Source organism: Mauremys mutica, chromosome 18 (genome assembly GCF_020497125.1).
Source record: "Mauremys mutica isolate MM-2020 ecotype Southern chromosome 18, ASM2049712v1, whole genome shotgun sequence".
In the NCBI taxonomy this organism is placed as follows: domain Eukaryota; kingdom Metazoa; phylum Chordata; order Testudines; family Geoemydidae; genus Mauremys; species Mauremys mutica.
This window is the reverse complement of record NC_059089.1, coordinates 18,238,885-18,253,845: the sequence shown is the minus strand read 5'-3', so window position 1 is coordinate 18,253,845 and position 14,961 is coordinate 18,238,885. Positions and strand designations below refer to the sequence as shown.

At 57.9% G+C, this 14,961-nt stretch overlaps 1 protein-coding gene across 2 annotated transcripts in view; it reads right to left on the bottom strand.

The window, feature by feature from the left end:
- Positions 1-6,051: 6,051 nt before the first annotated feature.
- The window catches only part of HMCN2 (hemicentin 2), a 107,926-nt gene continuing 99,016 nt past the window's right edge, over positions 6,052-14,961 (bottom strand). The window contains exons 89-98 of one of the 2 annotated variants that reach the window (XM_044992679.1): positions 13,690-13,811; positions 13,274-13,511; positions 12,941-13,003; positions 12,125-12,247; positions 11,327-11,461; positions 10,763-10,891; positions 9,758-10,078; positions 9,000-9,119; positions 8,139-8,265; positions 6,052-7,751 (exon numbers count right to left, since the gene is read on the bottom strand). In XM_044992679.1, coding sequence (XP_044848614.1) covers positions 7,415-7,751; positions 8,139-8,265; positions 9,000-9,119; positions 9,758-10,078; positions 10,763-10,891; positions 11,327-11,461; positions 12,125-12,247; positions 12,941-13,003; positions 13,274-13,511; positions 13,690-13,811 — 1,715 coding nt within the window. In that variant the 3' untranslated portion in view covers positions 6,052-7,414. The remainder of the gene's footprint in view (positions 7,752-8,138; positions 8,266-8,999; positions 9,120-9,757; positions 10,079-10,762; positions 10,892-11,326; positions 11,462-12,124; positions 12,248-12,940; positions 13,004-13,273; positions 13,512-13,689; positions 13,812-14,961) is intronic. The other variant, XM_044992678.1, reaches the window with a different exon arrangement.

Genomic DNA, 14,961 nt, shown 5'->3' with positions numbered 1-14,961 from the left:
ACTATTATGAATGAACCTAGTTTGGGCCCCTTCTCCCAGGGCTGATCACTGCTTGTGACACGAAACACAATTGTCTCTGGTCCCTTGTGCTCCTCCGCCTGCCTCGCAGCCACCTGTTGTGTCTCATCCGGTGATCGTAGGCTCTGCGGGGCAGCACCTACCCTATGGCTGAGTCTAGCACAACGGGGTCCGGATTCCTGACTGAGGGCATCATATAAACAACGACCAGCAGCGGCTACAGCCATGGGCAAATATTGACAGAACATCCACCTCAGACAAAGGAAAATATAGATTTTGACATACAGCCTCATGCAAGCTCTCTGGCTAACAGAATTGCATGTGTGTGTGTGTGTGTGTCATTGTTTGTGTGCGTATCATTCAGTAAGTGTATGTGCCTGCCCTATTCTCCATGGACTGGCACAATCATTAACCCAAATGTATTGCTAATTGGCATGGAAAATAATAACACTCCGTACTCATATAGCAGCTTCCAGCTGAGATTCTCAGAGATTAATGAATTGTTGTCGTTTCACATGGATTGTTGGGGACAAGCGTTATTAGCCTGACAAAGTTTAAGGCCTACATTTTCAAGAGGCCATTCATTTTGGATGGCCAGCATTAGATAGGGCTTGACTTCCTGAGACGCTAGGCACTACCAGCTCCCACTGGATGGGGTGGGCCTGTGTCAAACTGGAAAAAACAAACCGGTGCTCCCCCAACCTCTGCTCACAATCCAGGCTCCACCCACATCCAAAATGAGATTGTAGATTGTGCAGCTCTTCATAGTACTACCAGGCAAGATTTTTATACCATGCTCGTCACTGTGGTATCTGCTCATCCCTCCTCTTTCTTGCATGCTGAGATCACCGGTGTAATAGTTAACAACATGGACATGTACTTTGTCATCATTAGTCTCTGGAGTTAACACATCAAGTGAAATGACTAGGTGGCTATTTCAAATGTCAGCTTTGCCGTTTTAGGCTCTCTCTGCAGCCATCACTGCAAGCGTTTACACCCAATTCACAGTTCGGAGACGTGCTTCATGGCCACAAAACACTACAGAAGGCTTAGATTCTGGGCCACAAGATACAGACACCAGGAAAAGGCCCAGGAGTCAGGCCAATCTAACCCCTAGGTTGTTAGTGCTCAGCACCTAGCTGTCTTAAGTTGGTCAAAATGGAAACCCTCAAAATTAGTGTCTACTTTTGAAAATGTTAGCCTTCCGTGACTTGCCCACCGTCGCACAGTGAATCGGGGGCAGATTTGGGAATAAAGCCCAGATTTTCTCAGTCCCACTCCTCTGCTTTGGGCAAGTCACAATTTCTCTATGCCTCAGTTTCCCCACCGGTAAAATTAGAATATCTCTGTAAAGCACTTTGATAGCTATGAATTGCATGTGCTATATACGTACTATTTAAATATCTGTAAAATGGAATACCATCCTTAAGACCCTGAGTTCTATGGAAGAAAAGTGCTAGGTTTTATTATCAACCACAAACCCACTCTTCCTTAGCTATCCAAGCCCATAGATTCTTCCCCTTGCTCCCAGCTGAATATGCACCTGTCTGCGCCTCAGAGGCATCCTTTGACTGAGAACATAACTCACCAGTTATTAAACAGCTGACAGCCTGCTGGGTCGTTTATTCCCCTGTGTACCAAGTGTCACTAGCGACTGCTTTCCTCATTACAGAACCCTCATGAAGATAAATGCAACTGACAATGCAGCCCTTCTTGTTCCCTGCTGCAAGGAGCGTGGCAGCCCTGCGCCCACTCCCATTAGCCCTGGTGAACTGCAGTTACCGTTGGTCATTGTCAGCCAGCACGGCACAATTGCTGGCATGCTGCTGTATGGCCTGCAGGCTAGGGACTTGTCCAGCAGCACAGGGCTGTTCTGCAATGACACAGGACATTGCTGATGACAGCAAGAAAATACCTTCCAGCTGGGGTAAACCCTGACTAGCTCAAGTGTGCAAATCCTGAGGCCTGGGTAGTTGCAGTGACGGGGTAGCACTCGTGCCAGCACAGCAAGAGGAGACTAAGGGGGGATATGAGAGAGGTCTATAAAATCAGAGTGATGTGGAGAAAGTGGATAAGGAAAAGTTATTTACTTGTTCCCATAATATAAGAACTAGGGGCCACCAAATGAAATTAATGGGCAGCAGGTTTAAAACAAATAAAAGGAAGTTCTTCTTCACGCAGCGCACAGTCAACCTGTGGAACTCCTTGCCTGAGGAGGTTGTGAAGGCTAGGACTGTAACAGGGTTTAAAAGCGAACTAGATAAATTCCTGGAGGTTAAGTCCATTAATGGCTATAAGCCAGGATGGGTAAGGAATGGTGTCCCTAGCCTCTGTTTGTCAGAGGGTGGAGATGGATGGCAGGAGAGAGATCACTTAATCATTACCTGTTAGGTTCACTCCCTCTGGGGCACCTGGCATTGGCCACTGTCGGCAGACAGATACTGCGCTGGATTGACCTTTGGTCTGACCCGGTACGGCCGTTCTTATGTTCAGTGTGTCCACACTAGCCGTGGTAGTTTGGTTGTGGTTTTGTCCCCTGCCCCAGGCTGAGCAGAGAAGCCAAAGGACTGCATGGGCCTCTGAACTGGAGCTCTAGGCTCACACCTTATGGGTGACGCCTTCCAGGTCAGTGGCCAGAGGAGAACATGAGGCCACGCACGGGAAGTTTGCTGCGCCCCTGGCCACGCTGTCCCTCTTCCCTAGATGGCTCCAGCCTCCAGGGACGTCAATCAGGCCCCTTTCACCAGCACTGACTTCACTGCAGTATCTTTCAAAGTAAACAAAGAACTAAATCAAATGTCCATGGAGCCAAAGAAATGTCCCTTTGCTGCATGAAATATTGACAGGAACATTCCCCAGGGACAAGCCCGGCTTCCTGCCGCTCTCTGCCAGCGAAGGGCCTTGCAGACTACGTCTTCAGCTGTCTTCCAAGACAATGAGCTAACACAATTGGGAAGTCTTTAGGGAGATGGCATCTTGATGCCTGACTGATGAGTGTAGTTAATTTAACATGTTCTTGGTTTTCCACTTAACCACAACCTGGTGCACCAGATGCATCAGGAAACGAGGCCTCTTCTGTACCAATACTAATAATACCACCCAGCTCTTCTCACCAGTATATCTCAAAGCACATTGTAAAGCAGGGCAGTATCATTATCCTCATTTAACAGATGGCGAAACTGAGGTACAGTGACTTGCCCATGGTCATGCAGCAGGCCAGTGGCAGAGGTGGGAGAACCCAACTCTCCTGAGTCCCAGTTCAGTGCACAATCCTTTAGGCAACACCAGGTCCAGGACTCATGCTGCCATGGGGAGGTTGAGGGAAATGCCCAGTTCCCTTTTGAAACTAAAGCAGGAAGGCCCCAGGTTAAATATTTAGCCTTCAACCACCTCTAGGAACATCTGTTTGATCCATTTGGCCGACCCCTTAGACCCAAGATGGTACGGTGCATGCTGGGACCTGCAGGCTCTGCAGATTATCGCTCTGTATTGGAGAGGAGAGCAATTTCACCCTGTTCTGTTTTAGGCAAAATGAGGTAGGTGGCACCCATGTTCCCAGGACACTGCAAAGCTTGGGTTCCCCCGAGACAGAGGGGCTTTCCCCACAGCTGAATGCAGCCACCTCTGGAACATGGCTGCCTCTCGTGGCCCAGCAACACACCACCAGCAAGGTCTAGAAGAGGGAGTGGTGAGCGAGAGAAACCCTCCCCATGCTACAAATGACTGCAGTCACATTGAATCCCTGCCCTGCGGTATCCGTGAGGGCTGGGAGATTACGGGGCTCAGACGATGTTATCAGGCACAATGTTACGCATTACACCGGGGTCTTGGTGGTGGTTTGGCGGGAGGTAGGTGGGTCAGGTGACTGGGACAGAGGGCGGCGTTTGCAGCACCAAAGCGACTGGTTTCATTCACCTGGCTCCAGCTGAGGCAGGATCAAGCCTGTCCCATGGAAGCTCCAAACTTCCCAGCCCCCAGCAAGCCGGACAGCTGCACAGGGCGGGGACACATCACGAGGGGGCGTTTTGAAATCCAGTTCTCTCATGACTGGGTCACTTGACTTCAAAGGCCCCGGCCTCCTCCCCACTTAGCAGGGGCATGGGGGAACTGGGAGCCCGCGCCGTGTGAGGATCAGCACATCTCAAAGGGCAGTGCTGCCGAGCCAGGCCAGGCCCTGTGCAGGGACAGAACACAACTGAGAAAAGCCTTGCAACCCCCCGAACCTGCTGGGAACTGATCCCAAGGGTCAGCTTTGGGTGGGGGCTGCAAACAGCCTGACCCTCCCTCTGGGGCTTGGGTCGTCTCTGATCACCTCCGGCCCTGGGGGTCGGCCCAGTGCCCAGCTCCGGCAGCTGCAGAGGGAGTCTAGAGCCGGCAAGTGGCTGCGCCGCTCCCTCTGCAGCGCACACAGTGCCGCCGGCAGGAGCTGGGCAGCCAGGCGCTGCCCAGCGTGCCCAGCAGGAGCTGCCACCCTGCCGACCCCCCAGGCAGGAGGCGGGCAGAGACTGTTCGCGGGCACAGGGAACGGGCAGCTCTCCCCAGGCAAAGACCCAAAGATGAGGCAATGGGCGTCGGGCTGCTGACGCAGGTCTGGGTCTGGTCTGAAAGCAATGGCACCCTCTGGGGTCAGGTTCAGGTCATCGGCGCTCAGGTCACACTCTAAAACCAGGCCTGGCCTGAGCAGACCGAGCACCAGCTAGGTCAACGCAAAGCACCAGGCACAAAGCAGGCAAAGGGTCTGTGCGTTTGCAGGAGAGCTCTGCACAGTAACAGCTGGAGCAGAGACATTGGGCTTTCCCTGCAGCACCTTCACCCCAGGACTCGGCCCAGCTATCGTCCTGTGTGCAATTTCCAGGCTAGCCTTTAAGCATCCTGAGCCGATACTGCCGCAGCCAACGGGCCTCTTTCCATTGACTGAAATGAGTGGGGATCAGTCCCACAAGGGCACCCTCTGGGTGGGCATGAGATGTCCAAACACCTTCTCCTCTGTATGGGGAGCTCCCTCATTCAGATGGTCCCAGCTTGACCCCTGGATGATCCTACGAGGTCTCCAGAGCAGGAGCTCCTTCTGCTGAACTGGCTGGGGGTGGTGGTGGTGGCAGATGAGACATTGCTGATATTGCTAAGGTAACAAACAAGACGTGGGGAGGATACTCTTTCCACCTCCCTGCTCCATCACACAAACCCGTTATTTCAAATTACCGTTGCAGGTCACCTCTACACAGGACCCAGCACCCCCTAGCTGGAGCACACAGCTACTGCAGCCTGCCACCAGCGCTGTGAGCAGACAGCCCTGTGCCCTCTGCCCTGACGAGGGGGCCCTCCCCAGAAACAGAGAGAAAGATCTCTGAACGGAGAGAGGATCTTTGTATCTCCAGAGCCCATCTGTTCCTGCAGCTTATTCCTGCCCCCAGCCCGAGGTCATAACTGCACCCAGGGCCTGAGCCTTCATCTACCATGGTCACAGACACAGCTCTCATTGGTTTCAGTAGTACAGGATCCAGCTGTGAGGAACGTGATGACTGGTGCCCTGTCACTGACACAGGTGAATAACTTTGGGCAAGTCACCAGGGCTTAATGTGTGCCATGGCTGAGCCCTGGCACCTCTGGGCCGGGCAGTTCCTAGCCCCGGCGCCTCTGGACTTGCTGTATCAGTTATGAATGTAAAAAAAAAAATGCTTGAGCCCCGGCACCTCTTTCATTACAAATTAAGCCCTGCAAGTCACTCACCTCCCTGTGCCTCAGTTTCCCCATCTATAAACTGGAGACAGGTGATATTGGCCTCCATTGTAAAGTGCTTTGAGATCTACAGATGAAAAGCACTGTAGAGGAACTAGGTGGTGTCTAATCTCCAAAGCCAATGGGGACACCTGGAATGGAGGATACGAATGAGACAATGGATCAGATCCTGCCCCACTGAGTTCAGCAGCAGCAGGCTACTGGGACTGAGAGCAGAATCAGGCCCCAAGCTCCAGTCCGAAATCCGCAGAGCCGTCATGCAGTGCAGAAGGATGATGCCCTCAAACAACATGATTGTTTTACTCACAAAATCATCTTTATTTGGTACAAAACCAGAAATAAATAAGTGTGCTGCGAAACCAGTTTGATTATAACAAAGACTGAACACGAGGGAACTAACCTTTTAATATGTGGTTACCAACAAACCTTTCAGCCCTGGAACTCCCTTCCCGGCCCTGCCACATCAGCTCGGTGGCTTCTTAAACATCTGCCTCACCTAGCACTGCGCAGTGTGTGCTTGGCCTCGAGATGGCTCCAGGACCTGCGCAACGCTAGCGAAGCTCTGCACTATTGGCAAGGCTGAAATGTGCATCTCAGCTCTCCGGCGAGTACGCACCTGAGCGCTCCATGCACGGACAGGGCACTGGATGGGGACTCAGGAGACCTGGGTTTCTGTTCCTGATTATGGGCACTGACCTGCTGGTGACCTCTCTGGGTCTCCATTTCCTCTCCCACCCTTGAGCAATGGGTCTGTGATCTCAGATGGGGTCTCTAGGTGCTACCCCGATACAAATGGAAAAGAACAGTAATGGCCTGGTGTCTCCAGTGTCTATCTCAGGCGAGTCACAGGCTTCGTGATGCCACCCGAGAGCCAAAAGCCAAGGAGACTAACGGCCGCTTGGCGGTTTCCCCTCGCAGGTTCGCAGTATCTCAGCTCTGATTGACCTCAAGACCACGCAGGCAGCTCTGTTTGCTTAAAAGCCGCATGTGATAGCAGGCCCAAGGCCAGCCCCATGTTGCAAGAGACTAGTGCCAATAGCACCTGATGTTTACACCCCTCACCCCTCCACCACAGCAGAGCACTGCAGGACACTGGATGAACCAGTGCCTCAAGCACATGCTGCTCTGCTGAGCTAGTAGGAGGAGCGATGGGTGCAAAGTCCAGACAACGAGAGGTCAGCATTTACGGGCCTCCGAACTGCCTCGGCACCATTCCACGGGGTCAAGGCAATTTAGCTCACAAAGGGATTGAGCCATAGGGGCTGGGAGCAGGGTTGCCAATTTTGGTTGGACGTACTGCTGGAGGCTTCATCACATGACACAATCTTTAAATTAAAGATTAATCTTGAATTCCTGGAGACTCCGGGACAATCCAGGAGGGTTGGCAACCCTAGCGAGGAGCCAAGGGAGGGGAGTTTTACAGGATCATGGGGAACCTCTTGCAGGGCACTGAGCTGATGGCAGGCAACAGGGCTTGGGGATCCCAGGCAGACACACAGGGGACAAAGGGAGAAGCTCATCTCAGACTAAGCTGATGCCCCCTATGGGAGGTGGAATCAGGCACAGACGGGAAGGAGACAATGTCTGGTGGGGCTTGGGGCATGGGATCAGCACCTTCCCCCTTCCTCTGCCCATTCCCAGCGCCCCCTGGCTGCCGTTAGTAGGGGTAGGGTGAGACGGAAATGAGGATGAGGAAGACACTCCATGCCCGCTGCTCGCCATGGGCCAGGGCCTGCACCTTCAGCCGATAGATGCCGGCAGCGTGGAGCGGGCGCAGCGTGGAGAGAACGCCCCGGCCTCTCTCGTCCCGGAGGGCGAAGGGGCTGCCCGGGTCCTGTTCCAGCAGAGTGAAGACGGTGCGGTTCTGCAGGGGGCTCCCCTGGGAAGAGGCGGTGAGCTGGACAACGTCGTGGCCGGCCGGGATGCCAAAGGGCAGCGTGAGAAGCTCGTACTGCAGGGTGAAGGGGCCTCCTGAGCTGCGGCGGAAGCACACTCTGCACGAGAACGGGCAGAGAACGTGGGTGAGATCACAGCTCCGCAGAGGAGAGGCCGCATGGTCTGAGCGTAGGGCTGGCAGCCAGGACTCCTGGGTTCTAAGCCTGGCTCGCTGGACAAGTCACTGAGCCAGTCTGTGCCTCAGTTCCCCCACCAGGAAAAGTGTGTGTGTGGAGGGGTCAGACTTGGCAAGTCTCAGCACTTTACCTCTTCAGAGTGCTAAGTAATCATTAATGCACCAAGTCTGTGCCCAGGACCTGCCCATCCCCACAACCTGGCAGCAGAGCAGAGAAGAGCGTTGGTGCGTTGCTCACGCCAGGAGGAGAGGAACAGCTGCCCTGCTTGGGTACGCCCCCCCCCCCAAATAACTTCTATCCCCACCTTACCCTGGGCTGGAGCCTCTCCTGTAGCCGGCGGGGCAGGGCGTGTCCAGGCACTGAGAGCCTCCCCGCGTGTTAAAGCACAGCTGGTTCGGGCTGCACTGAATCCTCCCCTCTGCACATTCATCTACGTCTGCAGAGGAGAGAGGAGCGGGGGAGTGAGGACAGACAGTGGGGCCGGGCTCTGCTGCTGGGACACTCTACTCCCTGTATCACACCCCTCTGTGCCTTCAGGCGAGCAGTGCAAAGGGCTTTCTCCATTTTACCTGCCGGGTGAGCTGCAGAGTCTGCCGACAGCAGGCACCCGCCCCGTGACTAACATGCCCCCAAAGCAGACCGTGCATGACCAGACTGCACTCGGGGCCAGGAAGCAACATAGCCGCATTCCTAAGCAATGGCTTGGCAGAGGGGGCAGGAGGACCATGGTGCTGACCCTGTGGGCTAGTGGCCTGAGGCCAGGCATAGGAACCACGAAGTCCTAAGCCTGGCTCTGCCACTGCCATGCACTGTGTCCCTTGGGTAAGTCACCTCACCTCTGTTTCCTGCTCCATGAGTTGGTGGCAGCGATACTAAGCTGAAGGCGTCATTGTGAGGCACAGGAATTTAATGGGCCAGATCCAGCCCTGGCATAGCTCCACTGACTTCCCTACAATTATGCCCCTTTGCTTGGGAGATGAAAAGTGCAGCCCCAATGCAGGGAGCCTGGCAGTTGGGTGGGGATTTTGCTGGAGCAGCAAGAGACGGGTGTGAAATCCAGGCTTTAGAAAGGGAGAAGATTGGGGTTTACAGTATCCAAGTGGCAGGGATGGACGGACACACACACGCTTCGTAACAGACTCCCGAACAGTGACACACGCACGCACTGACCCCGGCAGGTTTTCCCATTGGGCAGCAGCCGGTAGCCGGCCGGGCACAAGCACTGGTAGCTGCCCTCGGTGTTCCGGCACTCGTGTTGGCACAGGTTCCGCACCTGACATTCGTCAAGGTCTGTGTAAAGGGAGGGGGAGAGAGAGGAGAGATTCAGTGCGCTGCTGTGCGCCCCACCCCCCCGAGGGGCAACCCCCAGCCCCACGTGCAGCATGTCACTGCCCCTGAGCCTTCAGTGCAGAGCCACCATGGTGCACCGTGCCACTGAATCAACCCCGCAGAGGCGTAAGGCCCTGGCAAACGCTCCCCTTCACCCACCCTCCGGGGGGGATCTGGCCCAGGGAAGCCCCACTCCAGCCCCACGGGGGACCCCGTGAGACCAATTCCATGGGGGAGCAGGTAGAGCCACAGAACGGCTGGCACGCCGGGGAGGAAGACGGGAAGGAGGAGCGAGGAGAGTGGGTTATAAGACAGGCTGTTCCCTTTAGGGCCTGGCGGGCAGCCAGAGCCTGCATGACCCTTCCGTCAGCCCCTGGCCTCTCTGCTGACGCCGGCACACAAGCGCCTGCTCGCACCAGTGGCTTTTGCAACAGGGACACTGGATTGACGGCACCAACCCCTGCCCCCCCAGGCAGCCAGCTGGTGCCGCAAGCTTTCAGTTGCCCCCCCAGCTGGGCTGGAGTTGGGCCAGTTCCGGCTGCATCGCTCCAAGGCTCCCCCTCTCTGGAGTGCCAAGGGCCAGCAGCACGTGGCCTTACCAGTGCAAAGTCCATTGCGCCTGGTGAATCCCGACGGGCACTGAGCCTGGCTGCTGGGGCTCAGGGCGTTACCAGACTGGCCGAAGGAGAACCAGGTGTAATAGCCTCCCCCGGGCGATCGGCCACTTGGTCTGAGCCACTGCAGACGGGTTCCTCTGTTGCTGACACGCGTCACGTTCCCTCCTGCCTTCTCCGGCCCAGTGCAAGACTTGCCATCCCCACGTAAGGTCTCCCCAGGCGGGCACAGGCATTTGTAGCTGCCCTGGAGGTTGCGGCACTGGAAAGCACATGGCGGAGGTACCCGCTGGCATTCGTTTATGTCTGATAAAGAGAGAGAAAAGCCAGGGTGAGTCCGAGAGCCCAGCAGAAGCAGCGCTGGCTAGCGGCTAGAGCAGGAAATAGGAACCGGGATTCCTGGGCTCTGTTCCCCGGCTCGGGGAAGCAGTGCTGTCTCCTGGTTAGAGCGGGGGGGGACTGGGAGGCAGGATGCCTGGGTTTCTATGCCTGCTCTGCCACTAACGTGTGCGTGACCCTGAACAAGCCCACAGCTTAGTAACCCCACCTACAAAGTGAAGAGAACACGTCTTCCTTCCCAGCACCACAGAGGGCTTGTAAGGGTTACTGAACGGTCCTCCGGTGAAGGGCAGGGGACGAGGCACAGCGCAAAGCATTCACACCCACCACCCAAACACCCGCCTCCCCAGCGACTCTCCTTCCCCCCAGCTCTCACCAGGGGGCGCTCTCGCTGGGTGGGGGAGAGAGCAGGCGGCTCCCTCTACAGGTGCCGGAGTGCAGAGGAGATCTAGCTGCGTTACTCCAGCAGCAAGCTGGGGGGTCGAGACCCGTCTCTGGACTTGCCCAGCGTCACAGAGCGAGTCAGTATCAGAGTCAGGAATTGAACCCAGGAGTCCTGCGCCCGCCCGCCCCCCCCGCACTCTCTGGCTCGAACCAGCAGAAATGCTGCCCCTTCTCATTGCATGGCAAAGGCCGGCAGGTCTGTGTTACCCAAGCAGGGGCGGCCGATGCCCTGGGTCCTGTAACCGCGGGGACACGTGCAACGGTGCCCGCCGAGCGTGTTCTCACAGATCTGGTTGTAGCGACAGGCGTGGGATCCCTCCGCGCACTCGTCCAGATCTGTGGGGAGAACGAGAGGACAGGTCTCCTGGCAGGCAAGTCCCCACGCAGCAGCTGAAGCCATGGCCCCTCCACGTGCATCATGGGCTGAGACGCCAGATCACTGACCCCTTGTCACTGCCTGGGACCTGTCTTGTGTCCAGCCCCCTGCTCCGCTTTGCCCTGTACTGAGCATGGGGCCTATCCAGGTCTCCCTGAGAGACCCCTCTCCACCAAGGGGGCCCCCAGGGGGCCAGGATAGGGAGAGCTGGCCCTGATGCTGCCCCAGTCCCACAAGGCGGAGGACTCATCCCTGGGCCATCCATCAGGCCCCCGGCACAAGCTGGAATGCCCCACTGGAGAGCCTGAGGAAGGACCACAAGCCAGATGACGTGTGGAGTCCGCCCAGGAACCTCCCTCCCCATGGGCCGGGCAGGAGAGCCCAGGGGCCGTTACCTTCACACCCCACTCCGTCCAGAGCCAGCCGGAAGCCAGCCCCGCAGCGCCTCAGACACCGATAGGCCCCCGCCAGGTTCGCACACTGCTGCTCCGGGCGGCAGGCGTGGGTGCCCTGCGCACACTCCTCCACATCTGCGGAGAGAGCCCAGCACCAGTGCAGCCGCCTCACCCCCCTCGCCCACGGAGCCTGGCAGCAGAGGGGCTGCTGGGCCCAGGCCTCCTCCAAGAGAAACCCTCCGCCCTCCTCTCTGCAGGGAGGCCTCCTGCCAGTCTCCTTCCTGTTGGGCAGCATCGCTGAAATGGCCCGGGGCTGCTAAACAGCATCGCCTGGCCCCCAGCCGCCGCACCCTTCGACCTCTGGCCCAGCAGGGCGCACAGCCATTCCCACGGGGGGGCTGAACATGCGGGGGGGGTCTCTTTCCCCCCGAGACGTCCAGAGAAGAAGGATCGAGTGGTCTATGGGGCAGCCCCCTGCTATGTTCCCCAAGGGAGCTCCCAGGGCCAGACTTGCATGTGCTCCTGTCCCCAGCCTCCTGATGTTCCCAGGGGCCCCCACCACCCCTAGGGAAAGGAGCCATCCTCGCCCTGGGGAGAACGCCGAGCGGGAATCCCCTCCCTCACTTTCTGGAGGCTCCGGAGATCCTTCTGGCTGGGATCGCTTGCTCCCATGCAGTGAGGGCACAGGGCGAATTGCTTGTGCTCACACCCAGAGGCTGTCCTGTCCTGGGCCTGCAGCTTCCCTGGGAGGTCAGGCGGTGTGGGGGGAGGGAAGCTGGAGAGTAGCCCCTTCCTTACCTCTGCACTCCCTGCCACCCGGCGCCAAGGCGTATCCAGCGGGACAGGTGCAGGAGAAGCTGCCCACGGAGTTGTGGCAGGCATGGGAACAAGGGCTCTTCGCAGCCGCACACTCGTTCCGATCTGGGAGGCAGGGAAAAGGAGTCACCGTCCTTTCCCAGCAAGAGCCTGGGGTAGCACGTGCCGTGCCACGTACACCTCGGCTGCCCCCACCCTCAGCTCCGAGCCAGGCAAAGCCAAGACGGCCGGGGAGGAGGCACCTCAGCAGAGGTTACTGACCCAGAGGTCATCTCAGAGCAGCGGGGAAGCAGAAACCATGTCCTGGGTAACTGCCTCTGGAGAGCTGCAGCATGCGCTCCAACCTGACCTCCTGCCCCCGTGCAGCACCTCTCCTGCCTAGTAACTGCCTCTGCCGGCCACAGGGGGCCAGAGCCTGGAACCAGCCCACCTCTCCCAGTGCCTCCGGCAGCCGGGGGAGGGGATGGCTGCACTGGAGCTGGAGGTGCAACAGCAGGCGGTTCTGGGTAGACATACACATGCCAGCTAGTGTGCTAAAAATAGCGGCGCAGGCCCTGGGACGGGCCAGTCCCCCCCGCAGAACGGCCCTCGGGTGCCGGGCAGGATTGAACTGGGGTGGCCAGGCACGCTAGCTCAGTGAAAGGCAGCATGCAGACGTCTAGCCGCACTGGGGATTACAGAGCCGCGGCCCCCCCCGGGGTCACCAGGCACTGAAAACGCCCTGGCGTTGAGTGGGGATGGAGAACGGGCCCCGGCCGGCGGGGAGCACATGGCCCACCCCTCAGGAATGGCGCTTACCTATGCAGTACAGCTGCTGCGGGCCCAGTGCAAACCCCTGCGGGCACTGCTCTCCGTTCGCCTCTGCGGCAAAGACAAGAAGGCAAGAGAGCCCGGTCAGCACCTCAGTGAGGCGGAGCTCGTGGGGAGCACGGGGGACAGGAGCCCTCGGCACAGCGTCAGCCAGCTCCTAGGCACGCCAACGGGGAACGGCCTCCCTCTCTCGGCCTGGGGAGCAGGGCAGCCTGGGAGAAGCTTGTCCTGCTGCCGCCCAGCCCGTGGACTCTGCCTCCAGGGCTCTCGGTGGGCAATGCTCACCCTGAGAAGACAGACTGCGGGCTGCTCCCCGGTTACCTGCGCGGAGGGAGGAGCTGAGCTGGAAGAGGAGCTCCTCCGAGGCCGGGTTGAAGGAGGATTTGACGGCCCTCGCCTGGACGTGCTGCACCAGGGAGGGCTGCCGGCCCACAGCAGCGTCGTACTCTATGCTGTGGTTGCTGCGGATCTGAACCGGGAGCCCGTCCTGCAAGTAGCTCTGCACAGACTCCACATGCAGCTGCCCGGCCCCCGTCTGCACGTAGCGCTCGCTGAAATCCTGGGAGGGAAAGAGGGAGATGGGACAGTCAGGGACCGGGGCCCACCAGACTCCCCTGGACGAGGGACCTGCCATCGGCTGCCATTGCGAACAGGAGCAGGCACTGCCAAGGTGCCGGCTGGGGCTGCTGGGCAGAGAAGCAGGGGGCGAGGGCGGTGTCCCGGAGCTCCCTACTGACCTGGAAAAGCACAGCAGCCTCAGCGATGCTCTCCGGCACAAACCCGTTGACCACGACGTCGAAGAGAAGCGCCCCGCCTGCGTCCAGGCCTCGGGCGACGTGCGTGATGCGGAGGAGCTCCCCTGCAGCGACAAGCAGGGGTCAGCGAGTCCGCACCAGTTAACGATCCAGCCCACGATGATTTCAGACAGATCGGGGCAGAGCCAGGCTGCAAAGGGCCCACAGCTGGGCTGTGGATGGGCCCAGTAGCAAATTTCAAAATCTTGAGGCCAACTTTTAAACCTGGGAGTATTTGCATCCGCAGTTACAGCTCAGGCTTGTCTCTGACCCCAACAACATGCTGCGCAGACACAAGGCTCCCTGCAGAGCACCGCAGGCCACCCCAGCAATACCCCACGTCACGGCACTGGCTCTTCGGAAGGGCTCGGTAGGCCTGACGCTGAAATGAGCTGCCCCGCCTGGCTGGGAGCCCTGCAAACAGCTCTTCATTCCATTCCCTCCAGATCCCTGGCCCCCGAACGCCCCGTTTCCCTCGGAGTTTCCCTGGAGCCCCCACATGGAACTCAGGCCAATGGGTCAGTTTTCACTAGTGTGGGGTTGAAGCCACAAATTTCAGCCCAAGTCGGTCCCCTAAAGCAGAGGTGGGTCACTCAGAGATGGCTGGGACATAGCCCTGCGCCAAAGGCTCACGAGCCGCCCCACCCTCCTCAGGCACCATGGTGGAGACGGCGAGCACAGAACAAAACCAGAAATCGGGCGGCACTCCTTGGGCTCTTGGGTTTTGCTGTGAACGGCTGGCACGGCCTCAGCATGCAGCGGTCACCAAGCTGTCTCCAGGCACTCCCTGCAAAGCAGCCTAGAGGATAGGACTCAGGAGCCCTGGATTCAATGCCTGCTGGGTGACTGTGGCAAGCCACTGCCCCTCTGTGCCTCAGTTTCCCCAGCTGTAAAATGGGGATAATGATACTGCCCTCCTTTGAGATCTACTAATGTCAAGCCCTGTTTAAGAGGCAGGTATTTACTATTATTATCTGACCCTGTCGGGTGAGAAATGAGCAGTGCAGGGTTTCCTTCCCCAAACTACCTTCCTTATGAGCTACGGGTGATACCTGGCTGACTGAGATATGCCACGGACGTCACCCTGATCATTGTTCCAGGCCATCTGTCCCCACTGATGCCACACCCCCACCCAGCCCTAAGGGAACCTCCTTACCAACAAGGCTCCCCCACGCACTCCTGCACCATGATCTCTGCCGCCCTCCCTTGGCTCTC